At 34.1% G+C, this 19,085-nt stretch overlaps 1 protein-coding gene across 2 annotated transcripts in view; it reads left to right on the top strand.

Annotated features, from left to right (window-relative positions):
* The window catches only part of COL11A1 (collagen type XI alpha 1 chain), a 215,057-nt gene that overhangs the window by 137,143 nt on the left and 58,829 nt on the right, over positions 1-19,085 (top strand). For both annotated transcript variants that reach the window (XM_002751147.6, XM_035252270.3), the window contains 2 exons: positions 12,546-12,653; positions 18,642-18,749. In XM_002751147.6, the coding sequence (XP_002751193.3) occupies positions 12,546-12,653; positions 18,642-18,749 (216 nt within the window). The remainder of the gene's footprint in view (positions 1-12,545; positions 12,654-18,641; positions 18,750-19,085) is intronic.

A 19,085-nucleotide genomic window follows, 5' to 3' on the forward strand; every position in this document is an offset into this window, starting at 1 on the left:
AGGTCCTTGAGGGAACAATAGTTTGGTGATGCCTTCCATGCCTAGAGCAATTTTACCTTATCAAGTAAAACAACAAACAAAAACCACAAGTATTCACACATGAAAACTTAAAACCTCTTGGCAGTCACAAAAAATTACAAAGGACTTTATACTTTGCTAATAGATATGCTTAATAGATATTCACTGTGTTTATTTAGAATTAATACTCATTCTTACAATAAATTCACAAATAAAATATGCAAACATCAACCAATTAAAATTATTTCTTAAATTGTTGGAGAAGGATTCACTAAGAGGAAGATGCCATACACATTTATTAGTTCCTAACACTATTGTTTTAATTGCTGCAGAATGTAATGAAAAGGTTCATGATGACTCATAGTTCCTAACAAGTGCTGGGCAAGCCTTCGTGTATTCCATTTAAAGAGATTACATCATGTAAAATTTGATTTTGAAAACTTTTTATTCCAAATGACAGATAAAACAAAAATGGGATGGTTTTCTAGATGTGAACCATAATTTATCTAGAAAATTGATGTTAATATTTTTTTGAGGTTCGAAACTTTCTATGAAGTTCCCTTGCAATTAATATAAACAAAGAAGTAGATATTTCTTTAAAAGATAAGTTCTGCTTTGCAATAGAAAAGGTGACAGCAAAATATTTAAGAGACTATCTGATCAGTTGGTGAGAAATGATAAAATTCTGAGTGAAAGGAATAAAGGCATAAGAAAATCTTGTAAAATTTGCTTTTATAATGGATATGTCTGAGTTTATATCAATCTCATTTTAACCTTACCTTTGGATATTGACCAAGTAATAGTAAGCGCAAGACAGAAATTCACAGGAACAGAGTTAAGGGTATTCAGTAGTTATTTGTATTAAGGAAAAAGCAAAGTGTTGAGTTCTGTGGAAGAGAATGTGAAGCCTAAAGGAAATAGAAAAGGGAAATGAAATAATGTTGAGTGTTTATTCTTTCAAATGTTATGCCTGGTATTTTACATTTGTTATTTTGATTCTTGTACCTTGCAATGGTGATTTTTTTTCTATTTTATCATTCCATTTTTAAATACACAAGATCTGACGTTACGTGTAGAAGTAAAAAGCTTGCCCAAATTGTCTGGGCAAAAATCCATGATAGCACTTTCTGTAAACTCACTTTCAAGTCATCTTGACCCTTTTTTCTCTCGTGAACAATTTTGTCAAAAATGAGTGAGAAGAGTTAATATTTCAACTACCTGACCTTTAATATTGCTATATATTCTCTATAACTATTGCATATTTTGAATGAATTAAAGATGAAACTGCTTAAACTAATGTGCAGATTGACTTTTTAATGACTAGATATTTGTCAGAATGCCATTTGACTTCTTAGTTTTTTTCTCCTATACTGTGATTCATAAGTTGTGATGTGTATTTCCGGATTGCTAGGGAAATAATAAATTATCTCATTACACACGATACTGAGGAACTAAAACTACAGTCCTAAGGAGAGTCTTAATCAATTAACAGTTATTGCTCACAGTGATGTTTGCAAAGTTTGTGTGTATCTCAATTATGCAGCTTATGCGCTATATCCTTTCTATATGCTCTAATCCATAAAAAGAACAAATATAATACTTAATTCTCATGCATCCATTCAAGTGCTCTTCTGTCTATTGATTTATAAGTATATTTAGATCTATTCTCTATTTATAATCCATTTATTCTGAAACATAGGTCATTATTATGAAACTCCATAGAAGTGGGCTTACTGTACTCTGGTAGGTCTAGGTGTGACGTCATTGACTTATAGTCAGATAAATTTTATTTGCAAAACAAATCAACTAAAAAGATCTATTCGAAGATATGGGATATTGCTTTATACAGAGTCCTCTTTGTGAATATCCTTGGAAGAACTCTCTTGCTAACTATAGCTTTAAAAGTATTTGCAATTTCTTTTTTCAAAGATGTTTTTTGTAGAATGTTTTAAGTTATTTTTTAGTATTTCTTGAACAGTTAACTGGCTTGTTTATTTCCTTAGTCAACATGACTTATGAAACTTAAAATTCTTTTTTGCTTTGGCTTACAGAAATAATGGAGTTAAAATGGAGACAGTACAGAAGATAATGTTTTATAACTATTTTGAACACTTTTTGAACACAACTTACTATAAAAATCATATATGATATAGTTTAATATTGTCTATTATATTTTGTTATAGCTAATATTTTTAAGTACTGGACAAGACTCATTATATTCATCTCATAACCTACTTGCAGATCATAAACTACAGTTAAAAAATAAAACCTTGGTCTTCGTCTATAGTATGCATTTTTAGTTTACTAATATTACTGACTCCATTTTACTTCAATAAAAAGTTATTTGCTTAACTGTCTTCCTTGCTTACCTATTTTTAAATTTATATTCTCTAATATTTTTTATGCATGTTATTTAAGCTCCTGTAAGTCTTTTTCTGTGAAAGGACCATAAAGAAATAAATATCTGAAAATCTCAGACAATCTATTAAACTGAAGTTATGTTGATTCATAAAATGGACCTTCCTGCAAGGAGCTTATGGTTTACTGAAGAGGACAGATAAGGAGCGGGTAAAATAACATAGTAAATAATGAGAAATATACTACAAGATACAACAGAAAACACAAAGGTGAAAGCAGTGCATTTTGCCTAAGGAAATTATGTTTGAGTTGAAGCTGTACATAAAAACCATTTTTATCTATGAAAAGCAGATTTCTGCTGTGTAAATTTAGTCTTGAAGTGCTCACCACTTTTGGTCCTCTTAGTAAAGAGCTAGTATTTCAAGGTTAGAGTTCTCTAAAGGTTTTGATCCTGGACGTTATTGTATATTGAGGAACATTCTGTAGTGCTACCACTTATGACAAAATTATACCAATAGGGTGCTGTACTTTGAGATTTTTTAAGCCTGGGTAAACCAAGTGTTCTCTGTATGCATGATGCTGTATCTAAGAGCTGGTAACAGATGCTAATCAAATCCAGGGCATGTCTTCTGATCTCAGAGGATGTAGTCACTAAGTAGATGTCTTCATGCACACACAAGACAGCAAGTAGCAAGAGACTGAACATCAAGAGATTAAAGGCAGTGCAGCATTTTTCTGCATGCTGGACATAAACTGAGTAAATGTTTTCTATGTATGTAAACACATATATGTAAATATATCATTCAACAAATTATCGGCTTCCACCTACTGCGTGTGTGTGTGTGTGTGTATATGTTTGTTTGTTTGTTTTTTTGAGATAGAGTCTCACCCTGTCACCCAGGCTGGAGTGCAATAGCATGCTCTCGGCTCACTGCAACCTCCACCTCCCAGGTTCAAGCAATTCTCCTGCCTCAGCCTCCCAAGTAGCTGGCATTACAGGTGCACGCCACCATCCCTGCTAATTTTTGTATTTTTATGTAGAGATGGGGTTTCATCATGTTGGTCAGGCGGGTCTTAAACCCCTGATCTTGTAATCCGCCTGCCTCAGCCTCCCAAACTGCCGGGATTACAAGAGTGAGCCACCGTGCCCGGCTCATATATTTTTATAAATCAAAAGGGAAATAATATTTACGGAAAAATGTTTTCCCTAAATAAACTCTCCTTCAGATATTCCTTATGATAGAGAGCAATCTCATTAACAGTTATTTATCTAAAAATTTGATTAAAACAAATACAGTAGTGTGGTAAGTAAAAGCCTTTTATCTTGACAATCACATGTATATGTCATCCCCTAGAGTTGTGGGAGTTAATATGGAGAAAGTATATGAGAAGAGCCAGATGGCTGCTACAGGGTACATGCCCAATATTTCAAAAATGTGCAGCATAGCAGTCTTTGCGCTTTTCTAAGATGACCATCTGCCCATGATTGACTCCATTCTCCTCTTTATTATTTATTCTCCTTCTCATTGCTTCTTTAGGAGTTCACATGCTCCTCCTATCATTATTCCTATTTTTTTTATCCTATTTCTAATAACCTTCGCTTCCTTGGCTTTTACTTATTCTTCAAGTAAGGGAATAAGCAAGGTATAGAATGATGGGGTCTACCAACATGCTGAATCAGATTCTACATATTTTAAGATAGAGTGCATTTTCTCCATTGTAACCCAGGTAGACCTTAGTGGACTATGATTACATCCAACTAAGGATGAGATAAGTGTAGTGATAGTGATGAGGACCAGTGATCAAAATCTGAAGTATTTGATTTGACGTTGATCAGAGTTTATGCTTTAAATTCCGATAATGCTGGGCATGTCATCTGAATTTTTAGTTCATGTGAGCTAAAATATATGTCATCTAGAGAGTGAAATTACTTCATAGTTTTGACGTGAAGGTCAACCTTTTTTTTTTTTTTTTTTTAACGAGAGGGAGTTTTGCTCTTGTCGCCCAGGCTGGAGTGCAGTGGTGCAATCTTGGCTCACTGCAACCTCCGACTTCCTGGTTCAAGCAATTCTCCTGCCTCAGCCCTGCAAGTAGCTGGGATTACAGGCACCTGCCACCACGCCCAGTTAATTTTTGTATTTTTAGTATAGACTGGGTTTCACCATGTTGGCCAGGCTAGTCTCGAACTCCTGACCTCAAGGGATCCATTCTCCTTGGCTTCCCAAAGTGCTGGGATTACAGGCGTGAGCCACTGCACCTGGCCAGGTCAACTTCTTAAATAGACAGGGCAGACATACTTTTGCCTTCTAGTTGTGTATCTCTGGTTCATAAGAGCTTTTTGTGTTTATGCTTCTATTTTTCTCTCTGGTGGGCTGCAACTTAACTGAATGCTGATGAGATGATTTGTCTGTTTAAAACTTTCATTTACTTTACAAATACTCCTCAGAATATGAAACACCCAGTGAAAATAACTGATAAAATATTTACTTGGGTGTTCTCATCTGTGTGAAGGGTTAGGAAAATTCCTTCTATTCCCATTGCTACAAGAATATAGAGTAATGCTATTGCTTCTTATTGCTTCTTGTTTCATTATCACCATAAGGTTTAGATGAAGGTGCAGCAGCATTTAGGGGAAGGGCTGCAGAAGGGGATAAAGCTAATACAAAAGTAAAGATAGGTAACTAAATAGAGAAATGCAAATTCCTCCTTTGTAAAAGCATGTAAATGTTCACCTTTCAGTTCAAAACAAGAGAAAAATGGCATGTTTTTCATAGTTGTTAATACTTAGCAATGAAATAACAGAATACTTATGGTATTATGGTCATTATAATTTGTGCAATTAAACAGACATTGTTGCCTTTAGAAAACATTTAATTTGTCATTGTTTCATTGTCATTAAATCCCTTATTAAGAAAATAATATTTCTATAATTTTTAGTCCCTCCTTTGAGTTCTTTCTAGCTAGGCACTTTTGATGTGTAAAATATCTATCCTTCTTGCAGAGAGACAAGTATACAAATAGTTCAAGTTAGGATTAACAATACTGTGTTATGTGGAAAAATCCCTACCCGTTGTTTTGATATTAATTTATTAATATATTAAATACATCATATAATTTTCTGGATCTTAGTTTATTTTTCTGTAAAATTGTACCTCTACAGTTATTTGAGATTTTATGTCTATTTTCAAAATATGTAACTGTTCATGTACAGTTCTCTAATATCTATTATATTCATATTTTATGACAGGCATTGTTCAAAGTATCTTAAATATATCATATTAAACATGACAAAAACCTGATGACAAACTATTTCTGTCTCTATTATGCCAGGCATTGTTCAAAGAACTTTAGATGTATCATAGTAAAGATCACAGAAACCTGATGACAAACTCTCTCTTCATCTATGGCAACAAAAGTGAGTCACAGAGAGTTTGCTCAAGATCAGAAAGCTGGTGGTTCCAGTGCTGGAAAGGGAAAAATCATACACTTAATTGACACATTTATTTCTGGCATACTATGTGCCAGTAAGTACTGCTGGGGATCATAGATAAAAAAAAGAAAAGTAAAAACCTCTACCTTTGTGAAGCAGATCATTACCTATTTTACTGATGCTTAAAGACAATCATTTAGTTTCGATATAATAGTTTATTTATCTGACAATGATAAAGCTTTTTGTTCTTTAGCCAGCTATACAGCAATACAAAAATTTATCACGATACATACCTACTCTTTATGGAAAAAAACGGATATATACAATGTGAGTTTCTCAAGGGCTGCTTTCTTCCATACATTTCATATTCACAGTCCAGTGTCACAAGAGAATAGATTCTCACTAGTGTTGAATATGGAGTTCTTAGTTGAATGTGTAAATGGGACCTTTTTTCAATATTGGGCTTATTTTTTTGTTTAAAAAATAGAATTTCTCCATGATTCTGTTGGGACTAAAGGATTCATAGGCTTATTCTTTTCAAGTTGGCCTGAGAATATTTAAATAAGATTTGCAAGTGTGCTATGTCATTTGCTTAATCGGTAGGTAGCATCAGAGATTTTCACTTTTCATTTATACGTGTATAAAATAAAATTACTGCAGAGCATGCTGTTATTACAAACATCTAGGCTTACAGAGTGTTTGGAATAACTAATAGAAAAAGAAATTGCAGTAGTACTTTAGGGCACAAATATACATTCTAAAAGTCTCTTCTTGTTTTCATCTGTTGCTTCAAACTTTATGAGCTGTGACAAGATCTTGAACAATATTTTAACTACAGAAAAGTAATATATTCTCATTATTAATTTTAATGCAGGTTCCACAAGTAAGATGGCAATCTGAAATTTAATCTTATGAGTTGTCCAAGGGAGAAAGTAAAACAGTTAAGCTTTGTAATAAAAAATGATATACAGTATCTACAAACTGCTTGTACTGCCATACAGTCAAATCAGCACTCTGTCTCTAGTTGAGAGACATTAAAATAATTACTAAAATATTTCAATTAATTTTTAATAGTAAACATACTTCTGTATAAATTTCTAAACTTTATTTTCTTAAGTAAAAGCCATGACTTATTTTCATATAACCTGTCAATCATAATGCACCCAGTTAAGGTAATATCTATTTCCTTTCATTTTGAAACCATTTCTTCCAGGGAAAATATACATTCAGTTGCTGTTTCTCTGCATATTTAAAAAATTTCACTGGACTGTACATATGAGTACATTTAAAGCCTAAATTTTTTATCACGTTCAACATGTTTGCATACATAATAGAAACACAAATACATTAGAGTTATTTAATGCACAGTCAATATTTTAGTCTTTGTTAATGTGAATTAAAAGACTGTGGAGATATTTGCTACTCAGAATTTAGTGCCAAGTGCTGCATTCAGTCCAAAAATAATGGTAGAGAACCTAGTGTACGATGAGAGTGTATAAGAAATACTTTGAAGGATCTCATGCTTCTAATTCTTAGAAAAATACAATTCTTCGGTAAGATGGTATATTAGTCCATTTTCATACTGTTATAAAAGAACTGCCAGAGACTGAGTAATTTATAAAAGAAAGAGATTTAATTGATTCACAGTTCACATGGCTGGGGAAGGCTGAGGAAACTTACTTATCATGGCAGAAGGCAAAGGGGAAGCAAGGCACCTTCTTCACAAGTAAGCAGGAAGAAGTGTGGAGCAAAGGGGGAAGAGCCCTTAATAAAACATCAGATCTCCTGAGAACTCACTCATTGCCAGGAGAACAGTATGGGGGACACTGCCCCCATAATTCAGTTGTTCTCACCTAATCTCTCCCTTGACAAGTGGGGATGATGAGGATTATGGGGATTACAAAACAAGATGAGATTTTGGTGGGGACACAAAGGCTAATCATATCAGATGGTTATTGATCTGGGTCAAAAAAAAAAAAGGCTGAAGTTTTAATAGTAAGGGAAAATATTGAAGACTTTCCGTGTCAGAAGATAAGCGTGACCAAATATTCAAAGGTAAAAATGGACATATTGTGTCAGACGGACGGTGAGAGATGTGATATTTTAGGAGAAAACAATGTTCAAAGCAGAATGCTAAAATATAAAGTTAAAAAAAATGAGTCGAGTACTTTTCTAGAATAACTGAGGATAAAAGCATTCTCAAAAAAGGTGCAGTAACCCAAACTGTATCAGAGTTCAGCATAGGTAAGAAAAAAATATTTAACTTTTGAAGTCAGGAGTGAAGCATGGTGAAAAAGTACCATGGTGTCTCTGGTGAAATGTGTTGAAAATTACCAAAACTGAAAACAGTTCTTTGTTGTTGATGAAAATTTCAAATGAACTTATAAACAATAGTGACAAAGAGCAGAGATTCTTTTCTACTTGTTTTGAGACAGAGTCCTGCTCTGTCACCCAGGCTGGAGTGAAGCAGTATGATCACAGCTCACTGCAGCCTTGACCTCCCCGGGCTCAGGTGACCCTCCAGTACTGAGCAGCTGAAACTACAGCTACATGCCACTATACCAGATAAATTTTGTAGTTTTATCAGAGAGGGGGTTTCACCATGTTGTCCAGGTCTTGAACTCCTGGCCTCAAGCAATCTGCTTACCTTGACCTCCCAAAGTGCTGGGATTACAGATATGAGATACAGTGCCCAGCCAAGAGCAGAGATTCTAATGACTTGTGTAGCAAAGGTCAAATAAACTAAATGAATGATGGAGAATGACTATTTGGATAAAGGAGATCAACACTTTCATCAATTGCTTTAAGTTTTTTTGTTTTGTTTTGTTTTAGAGAATGTCAACCTATGTGAGCTGTTCTGGTAGAAGTTGTTCTTAAATGGCTATATCTCTTCCATTTATTACAACTTAGCACAATTCATTGTACCCATGAGTCAGGGAAGTTTTGTTTTCACCATTTATAAACTGTTAAGTATTGTTGGAAAAACTTGGTAGTGAATTAGGGCACACAGATCTTGAGTCTATGGCCTTTACCTTAAAAATACACAAGTCATATAGCAATAAAATTGTATTACATATGGAAAGTACTTGGCACAATAATTGTTAATTCATAGATTTAATAATTGGAAGTTAGTAAGTTCTCTTAAAATGGACTTCCAACTTTTACTGATTCTCCCCTTTTTCAATTCTAGTCTAGTACTCACCAACTTTACCACAGTCCAGTGTGATATCTTCCTAGGGTAGTCTTTGAAGAGTTGGGATTTAAACAGGATTAAAGAGAGAAAAATTTTATGGCCTGACAAATCAAAATTGTACCTCCTTTTATATAGGCAATTACAAATAAAATACTACAGAAGTTAAATTGAATGCTTATTCTAGATTTGATAAAACTAATAGGTAGCAGTCCTTTCCTGGAGTTTGCAGGTGAGATACTAAACAGAAGAGATACTAAACAAGGTGTACATAGTCACCTTGTATGTACATTGATTCTCAATAAATGAGCTTTGCAGATTAGTGGAGATTTCTCTTTTGTGGTATTAATTTTAACCCGAATAGAATAACCCTAGTTGCACCTTCTGTTAATGTGTTTCTGTTACCAAAAAGGAGTACTTTTATTGTTGAACTTTTTCTTTCCTCTGTAATTCAAGGAATACCTTTGCATTCCTCTCAATTTATAGGCCTTGTTCTTGCTTTTCTTACACACTTCCTGTTCGTTTTTCTTTCTTCCTGACCATCCTCTCCAATAATTAGAGACAAACATTTGTGTTCTTTTTACTCTTAGGGTTTCTTATTGTGAATGTACAACCTTAAGAGGATTCTGTTATTTTTTCTTCTGCACTGACTTCCAGAATCATTGACCAGGAGCCTGTTACCTAGGTACAGTCATACAACTTGTGGTTGGCTATTTTATTCATAAAATATTTTAATATTATTAAATTACTTTGTTATAGCTCAGAAATTCGACTTTTGTTTATATGAAGCCCAAATTTCACAATTTCTTTAGCGATATTTTTGGCAATGTCTCTCCAAATTATTTCTATCACCTAAGTTTAAAATAACTCATAATTACAAACATTGATATCCTCATTAAAAAGAAGCATGGGAGGCCGAGGCGGGTGGATCACGAGGTCAAGAGATCGAGACCATCCTGGTCAACATGGTGAAACCCTGTCTCTACTAAAAATACAAAAAATCAGCTGGGCATGGTGGCGCGTGCCTGTAATCCCAGCTACTCAGGAAGCTGAGGCAGGAGAATTGCCTGAACCCAGGAGGCGGAGGTTGCGGTGAGCCGAGATGGCGCCATTGCACTCCAGCCTGGGTAACAAGAGTGAAACTCCGTCTAAAAAAAAAAAAGAAGAAGAAGAAGCAGTGGGTGGCTTTGTCAGGAAACCAGAGTAGAATGATATCATTCTGGGAAGGACAGTTAAATTCTTGGAGCCAGAGATTTCTCATGTTTAAAACTGAGATGCTACAGCAGCTCTGTCAACTACCTGGAATTGTTAGGAGAATAAAATAAGATGAAACGTAAACCGAATTGTAAATTGTAAAGCACTATTTCAAAACAAGTTGCTGGTATGATTACCACTTTTTATCACATGTAGATAGTTTCCTAGTTAATAAAAATACAAATTAGATCAAAGTCAATAATGCATATTTGTATAATAAAATGATTTCGGCTGGGCATGGTGGCTCATGCCTGTAATCCCAGCACTTTGGGAGGCTGAGGTGGGTGGATCATGTCAGGAGATCGAGACCATCCTTGCTAACATGGTGAAACCCTGTCTGACTGAAAATACAAAAAAATTAGCCCAGCATGGTGACATGGGCCTGTAGTCCCAGCTATTCGGGAGGCTGAGGCTGGAGAATTGCTTGAACCCGGAAGGCAGAGGTTGCAGTGAGCCAAGATCGTGCCACTGTGCTACAGCCTGGATGACAGAGAGAGACTCTGTCTCAAAAATAAAATAAAATAAAAATAAATAAGTAATGAAAGAATAAAATGATTTCTAATATATGAGAAATATAGTAGAAAAATTGTTAAAGTAATATCTTTTCCAGCTATTATAATTTTCTCTATGAAATTTGAAATGATGTTATTATCTAAGTATATTAATTATTATTAAGTAAAAATACTACACTTATATTTTCTAATTTTTACTTATAGTAAAATATTTATAAATATTTATATTTATTTATAAAATAACAAGATAAATTATAATTTAATCACCCCTGAGAATCTAAAGACAGAAGTTTTATCTTTTATTAACTAAAATTGGAAGTAGCAATAGATTGATTATATTTCAGCTTTACAAAACTTAATATGTATGTTTGTATTTCTTTTATTCTTATTTTAATAATGTTTTCTTAAATTGTTAGTACAGATAACTATAAAGTTAATATCTATGTGATTATTTTTCAAAAATCTATATATGTATATGAGGTTTCTTAAAAAAGCAAGCCAGTTAAAAACATAACATCTTTCTTGAAACTCAGTTAAAAATCCTAATCAGATTCAAATTATATCATCAGTGTTCATAAGACCCAATGGTCCTACTGAACTCTAAGATTAAATTAAGGGCTTATTCTCTGTGAAAACATCCAAACTTTAGGATAGTGATTATCAAATGTTACTATGAAAAAATTATATGTGTAGCTTAATGCAAAGATTTCTGAACCCATTTTTTGGAAATTGAAATCTTGATTCAGCAAATTTGAAGTGCCCAGAAATAACTTCAAGAAACACGAGTCTAGGGATTGTATTCTACCAATTCATTATAATACAGGGAGAAATTTGTGTGGGAGGTTATTAGACTTATGATTTATAAAGCATTGTGCTCAATTATGGACACTTAAATGAAAAAAGAAACTAAATAAATATTAAATACATCTAATTTTGAAGTATTTTTTCATCTCATCACTATTTTCTAACATCAACACCTATGCTTAATATTGGGGCTGGAAATTGATATCTCAAATAGTGGATACAACTATTTCTCTTTGAGATCTTAAAATTGTCTAAGCTTTAAATTTTACTTTAACACAATTTACTAGACAGAAGTTATTGTTAAATAAGTGATTATATATATATATATTTTTTATTTCACTTTAGGTTCTGGGGTACATGTGAGGAACATGCAGGATTGTTGCATAAGTACATACTTGGCAGTGTGGTTTGCTGCCTCCATCCCTATCACCTATATCTGGCATTTCTCCCAGTGTTATCCCTCCTTAACTCCCAACTGTCCCTCCCCTAGTTCCCCCTCGACAGACCTCAGTGTATGATGCTCCCCTCCCTGTGTCCATGTGTTCTCATTGTTCAACACTCACCTATGAGTAAGAACATGTGATGTTTGATTTTCTGTTCTTGTGTCAGTTTGCTGAGAATGATGGTTTCCAGTTTCATCCATGTCCCTACAAAGGACATGAATTCATCATTTTTTATGGCTGAATAGTATTCCATGGTGTATATGTGCCACATTTTCCCTATCCAGTCTGTCATTGATGGGCATTTGGGTTGGTTCCAAGGCTTTGCTATCATGAACAGTGCTGCGGTGAACATACATATGCATGTGTCTTTATAATAGAATGATTTATAATCCTTTGGATATATACCCAGTAATGGGATTGCTGGGTCAAATTGAATTTCTATTTCTAGGTCCTTGAGGAATCGCCACACTGTCTTCCACAATGGTTCTTATTTAATTATTCCTTATTAATGAAATGTTTCTTTTCTTGTGTACTAGGGCTCACCAGGAGAACGTGGGTCAGCAGGTACAGCTGGCCCAATTGGTTTACCAGGGCGCCCGGGACCTCAGGGTCCTCCTGGTCCAGCTGGAGAGAAAGGTGCTCCTGTAAGTAATATCTAGAGAAAATATATTATGCTGCTACCCTGTATAAGTTACCACTTTTTATTCAAGAATATTAGCTTTTCATACACCACTACATTCTCTCTGCATATGTGTCTGGCATATAAACACACTAGCTTGCATATATATATAATTGAATTTCAATTCAATTAAATAAGATGACATTTTTCTACCCTTTATGAAACCCTAATACCTGTGACGGAGTTGGATATTATTAATGTAAAAGGCTTTTCCTTTTGCTTTTTTTAAAAAAATGTGAGTTTTTTATTAACACTATGCCTTGCTGCTTTATATTAGAAGATTGTGAACTTTTTACACCTGTTGTAATACAAATTCAATTTTAAGCATTTCCATAGTCTGTAAATGAAACCCATAGAAAGTAGCTGCCCTTCTCATGTAATTTGAGATTTGATCACCAGTGAGTGAGATGGGGAATATCTGACCAATTATTTCATCTAATATTTACTGGATTTTAACATTTTATACATTTTGTATTTACGTGACTATGGACTCTATTCTACTCAATAGATTTAGGTTTCTTTGTTAAGATTTCATCTCTATTTTTGTTCATGCTTTTGATATGATTGTATTTTTTCTAAATGATTCTCTCTTCCTGCAAGATAAAAACTCAGACTGATTTGGCAAATGTAGATAAAAAGTGTTGGCTCTGATACACAAAAACATAAGTCTAATATTTTAGTATACTGGTAAGTATTGATATATAAAATTAAGCTTAAGCTTATATTAAAAAATACTTCTCTATTACTAAGACTTCAGTTTTAGCAAGTTGTTTTGCTTTCATTATTTATGCATTTTCTCTGATTACTTTGTGATATGACTCCAACGTTTCTGTTTTAGACCGTTTTGTGCAGTTATAACAGAATACCACAGACTGGGTAATTTAAAACAAACAGAAGTGTATTGGCTCATGGTTCTGGTGGACGGAAAGTCCAAGATAGTAGGGTCACATCTGCCAAAGGACTTCTTGCCACAACTTCCCATGGTAGAAGGATGAAGAGAGGGCTAGAGAGAGAGAGAGTAAAAAGAAAACAACCTCCCCTTGTTGTAATGAACCCACTAATGCAATAACAGCATTAATTTTCACTTTGCCCTCATGGCCTAATCAGCTTTCATTATGCCCCACTCCTCAACACTTTTGCATTGGGAATTAAGTTTCAACACATGCTCTTTTGGTGACACATTCAAACTGTAGCAGTTCACAAATGTCTATACATATATAAGTTTCCTGTAATCCATTACCTTTCAGAAAGAATTAGAGTGTTGGTAAGGGGCCATTCCACCTGTGGATAGAACTTTTAGGTGACAGAAAAAGCATTTTTAATATACTGAGAATTTTTCCTAAGAAATTATATTTTATAGTGTATGATGTACTGGGAGAACATAGAAAATAAATTCAGGTCCTTTAATGCAAATTAATTTAAAGACAGAGGAAACACATATTTTGCACAATACGCTAAAGAATGCATACAGAGGAAATAGATATAAATTGTTTTTTTATACAAATTGAGATTATACTATTTAGATAAATCAAGATTTCTGTGAAGATAATATACTGAATGGTAGGTTTTAAAGTGGATGAAGAATAAGTAAATTATTGAATAAGCAAATTATTGAAATAAATATCAGAACATGAAAAAGCAGTGAAATTGATAAGAAATTAATTGGGTGAGACAGATGGAAAAGTATTGACGGGAGTCTTCGTAAGAGCCAGATTCAGGCCTCGGTTTTGTTGATAATTGGTGATATCATGACTAAGAAAGGCAAAAGGGAATGCCTTGCTTACCCATCCTCTTTCAGTTGTCCCAAGGACAACAACTCCAGGATGTTCATTCCATTTTCTATTAGCCAAAATTAGCTCTTTAGAGTAACTAAAGGTAGACATGGTATTCTTAGTATTATACTTTTGAAGGAGGTGTCTGCTTAGGGACAGTAGCATAAAGTGGTAATAAGAGTGATTGTTCAGTGAAAATAGTCATAAATATTCATGCAGAGGTTTAGAAAAAATTGATGAAAATGTTTGGCAACATGTTAGAGCTAGCCTTTTACTTCTACCTCTTTCCAAATGTAGAATTTTAGATTTTACCTTTGCTGAGCAGCTTGTGTTATAAAAATTTTATACAATTATCAGCAGGTTTACATTTATATTAAAGACAAGATGGGGCCTGTGAAAGATAAGCCCTGGGTCCACCCACCCATCAACCCTGCTTCCTGGAATGGAGAAATGTCCTAATTAGCATCCCTATCTTAATCAGCTAGATTAGAAACTCCAGGAGGTGGGTCTGGAAAGCAGATAAGAAGAAAGGAGCTAAAACTTCTTCCAACTTAATTGCATTGGTAGAAAATTTTGATAGGGAAAAGGACTCTTATAGAAACCTATCAATTAGTTACTGGATGCCAGAATTACAGATAAGAAGCTATTTTAACTATGCATCTATTTGGGGGACAATTGTAGAAATTGTGGGGGAAGCTAGATCTAAAACACAGTGAAGTCAGTGTACTAACTATAACTGAATTAGGCAATAGCACTTTGATATTTGAGGGAAAATGTGCTCTAAATACTTATTTACAATTTCTAGCATGTGTGTGTGTATAATTGCAGAGAAAATAATCAGTGCCAGGATTGTAAATCTGGGAGTCATTTAAAATAAGAGTTATGTTTAAAAGCATATTATTGGTTTACCATGTGATGTGATGTTGAGGGAGGAAAACAGAAGTCTGGACTCAATCTTAATGGAGAATTGGAATGGGTGTAAGTTCTGAAAGCATCTAGTAACAGAGAAAAATAGTCCATGGGGGATGTGTGTGTGTGTGTGTGTGTGTGTGTGTGTGTGTGTGTGTGTGTGTGTGTGTCTCCAGAGGCATGCCATCGAACAGAACAAGAGGTAAAAGAGTCCCCTTTTGGTGTATGTTGTTCAAGATCAAGAATAGTGAAATGCAAAAGACAAACAAATAAAGAAGCCGGGATTTTACCTGCTGGGCATTTATAGCTTTAGGTTTATTCTAAATTGATTTGAAAAGAAAAAGTGGACAATAGAGGAGTGGTGTAGGGATATGTAAATCACCCTAAGCAGGGCGTGGAACCCAGAGAAAATTGAGCGGTTGGTGGAAGTACGAATAGGATTGAGTGCGTCGCCTTATTATTACTATTACTATTGGGTGGTGCATGTATTTATGTACTCTATCAATAATAAGAAAATCATCATTGGAAGAATTAAGGAGTTAAATAAATTGGAGTAGATTAAAGTTGCCTACTTGGAGACAACCGGAAGTGGGTTGGGAGCTAATCCTATCATTTATTTAGCTCATGATATGGATTAAGTTGTTTAACATCAAAACCTCTGTTTTCTCATCTCGGAAAAGAAGATAATCACAGTATTTTGTGAGGACTAGATAAAATTATAGTTCTAAATTACTTTTCAGAATTGTGATAAGGTGTGATAAATGTTCAGGGTAATCATTATTAGTAGTAGTATTATCATTACCATCAGTGTGTGAACCAGAGCTGCCATAAATAAGGATGAAACAATAAACCGAGAATAAATACATAAGTGAGCCATTGAGGAAGGAGTGATGGATTTTGCGAATTGTAACAAAAGTTGTGGGTGTGAGTACAGGTTAAATATAAGACAGTGCCAAGTCAAACAAAGGACTTGGGGATGTTTAGCTCATTCTATCAATTTATAAGGTAAAATTTAGTTATTAATGTAAATGGAATGTTAGAAGTGGTAAAATAAAGACCGACTACAAGGAGAGATGAATGTTTCCAGTAGTTATGTAGACTGCAGGCCAAGAGATACATAATGGAGGAAGAATTATGTCATCTTGAGGAATTAATTTAGAGTTTAGGAATTAGGAGTTCAATTTAGAGTTTAGGAATTAAATTATAATATAAATTCAGAGTGGTATAGAGAGCAGTTGAATTTCTCCTGACACCACACAGACCAGGGTCAGAAGAAATAAATGGCAGGTGATTTCTGGCTAGAGATTCTGAGTACTATAATGAAGACAGATGACTATATATCTGCCTTATTTATAGGAAACCTTATGCAAAAGAATTGACTTTTAGAGTTAAGGCTAGCAAGGAAATTCAAGTTTAGGGAAACTTTGTGAATCAACTATTGTATTTAATATAGTGAAGTTTACTGTGAACAGCAAAGCATATCCTGTGAGTATTGATAGGTTTAAAATATTATAATATTTGTTGGAATAAAATACAAGGTCTCCAGCGTGGCATCAGGGGAATGCCTCATATAATAATTATGACACCCTTTTAAAAAAACAAGAACAGGTGGAATACAGGCAAGTAATAAATTAGTTAACAATTTAATTTTGTTTTATAGATATTGCTACTTTTGTTGTTATTAATTAGGTAACTTAGCAAAAGTTCCTTAAGTGACTACTCTGTTCCACTGGCCAGAGATATATAATAGAATGCAAAATCAGACACAGTTTCTACCCTCACATAGTCTATTATCTGATAGGGCAATTTGATAATAAGCAAAGGATCACTAAATGCATATATAATGACAAACTCAGGTTACTGATATGAAGTGAATATTAGTGGTATGGGTCAGATTATGGTAGAGACTCCTGCTAGAAATGGGGCCTTTCCTTTCTCATTGATGGGGAAATGTAAAAGATGAGAAGGAATTAACTAGGCAAAGAGTTCTCATAGGGGCCTTCCAGGCCAGAGGAATAAAATGTGGTCAGGCCAAGCCACAGAAAGGGGTATGGCATTAGATTTAAGGGACTGAGAAAAAGGTATAGAAGGTTTGAAATGCAGAGAGCAAGAATTAGGGGAAGCAAGATATGTTTGGGCAGGTAGCTGGAGGTAGATCGTGGTAGGCTGCACTAAGCAATGAAGTCTTTATCTTAGGAAAAGTAAACGAGTAAATTGACCTAAGAATGTAGGTAACATGATCTGACTGGCTTTCTGGATGCAGTGTGATGAATAGATTGGAAGGAAGTAAGAATACATATGGGAAAAGGCAGGAGATTTTTCAGTAGCTCAGAACAAGGATACCAGTATTTTGGAATAAGATGTCAGTGGTGGAGATGAAGTAAATATATTCAAGAGATAATTAAGAGATAAATATGTAAAACTAAGTCATTTTAAAGGAGCAGGAGACGTGAAGGGAAGTGAGGGAAAGAGGTGTAATGAAAAGGCAAAACCCAAGGACTTGTAGATTCCCAGCTTGTGCAGCAGCAGGACAGAAGGGAACTCTGAATGCATTTAAGAATATTGTCTTGTGCAAAACTGACGAAATTTTGACTTTTAGAATGTAATTTATTTAAACTATGAAAAGATGTTTTATTGAAAATATAAGTTGTGTTCATTAGGCACTTTTTAAAAAAATTACACAATATAGATAAATTTAAACATGAAAGTATACCATTTTCGAAAATCAGGGGAACCAAGACAAATACAGAAAAAGCTAAGTCTTCTCATTTTAATTTCGTAAAAGTGACAGTGATTGAAAATATCAAAATCTAGGAACATTCTTAAAGCCTTTCTTAAAAAGAAAGTTACGTGTGAAACATATAAAGCATATTGCAAAGTGGGACGTATGAGCAAGTGTGTTTTACAATTTCTAAAGCCGAATACCCATTGCTCTTTCAGTGGCACTAAGGAAAAGGAGTAGAGGCTCAACAAAGTTTTGCAAACATCAGGGATCTGATTTGTCAATACATAATACTTGCATGTTTGAAAGAAAAATTCTAAGTTGGGTCCTAATTATTTTTGTGGACCACAGCCTAAGAGTCACAAACGATTTTGAAAGAATAGTATTCTTAGTCACAAATGAAAGTAGGGGTCATATATCATTTATTCTTTAAAATGTTTTTCTAAAAAAAAGTAAGCAATTTGCCTTGTCAAATATAGAAGCTAGATTATTACTCCTGTAGCAGCACTCCAAAACTATAAAATTAATTATCTTTGGATATTCAATACAGGGAGAAAAAGGTCCCCAAGGGCCTGCAGGGAGAGATGGAGTTCAAGGTCCTGTTGGTCTCCCAGGGCCAGCTGGTCCGGCTGGCTCCCCTGGGGAAGACGGAGATAAGGTTGGTATTCATTATTCACGTTAGCAGATTCTGTGATAAAGCTTAATTTTTGTCAAGAACGCTGGAATTAATCTTTATGATTAGGTGCCAGAGGAAAGGTTACCTTTTTCAAAGTTTCACACACATTTTTTCATATGCTCAAAAGTTTTATTTAAGAGATTCAGAATGAGTGTCTATTCCATAAAATAGTATGTGATACATAAACATGAAAATCAATTAAAAGAACAAAGGTAGTGACAAAAACTAGTAGATGCCAAAATTTATTTATTTTTTAAAATGTCCTTCTGAAATCAATATAAAATAAAAATAATTAATAACATGTATATCTTTAGCTCT

Source organism: Callithrix jacchus, chromosome 7, assembly GCF_049354715.1.
Source record: "Callithrix jacchus isolate 240 chromosome 7, calJac240_pri, whole genome shotgun sequence".
Taxonomy (NCBI): Eukaryota; Metazoa; Chordata; class Mammalia; order Primates; family Cebidae; genus Callithrix; species Callithrix jacchus.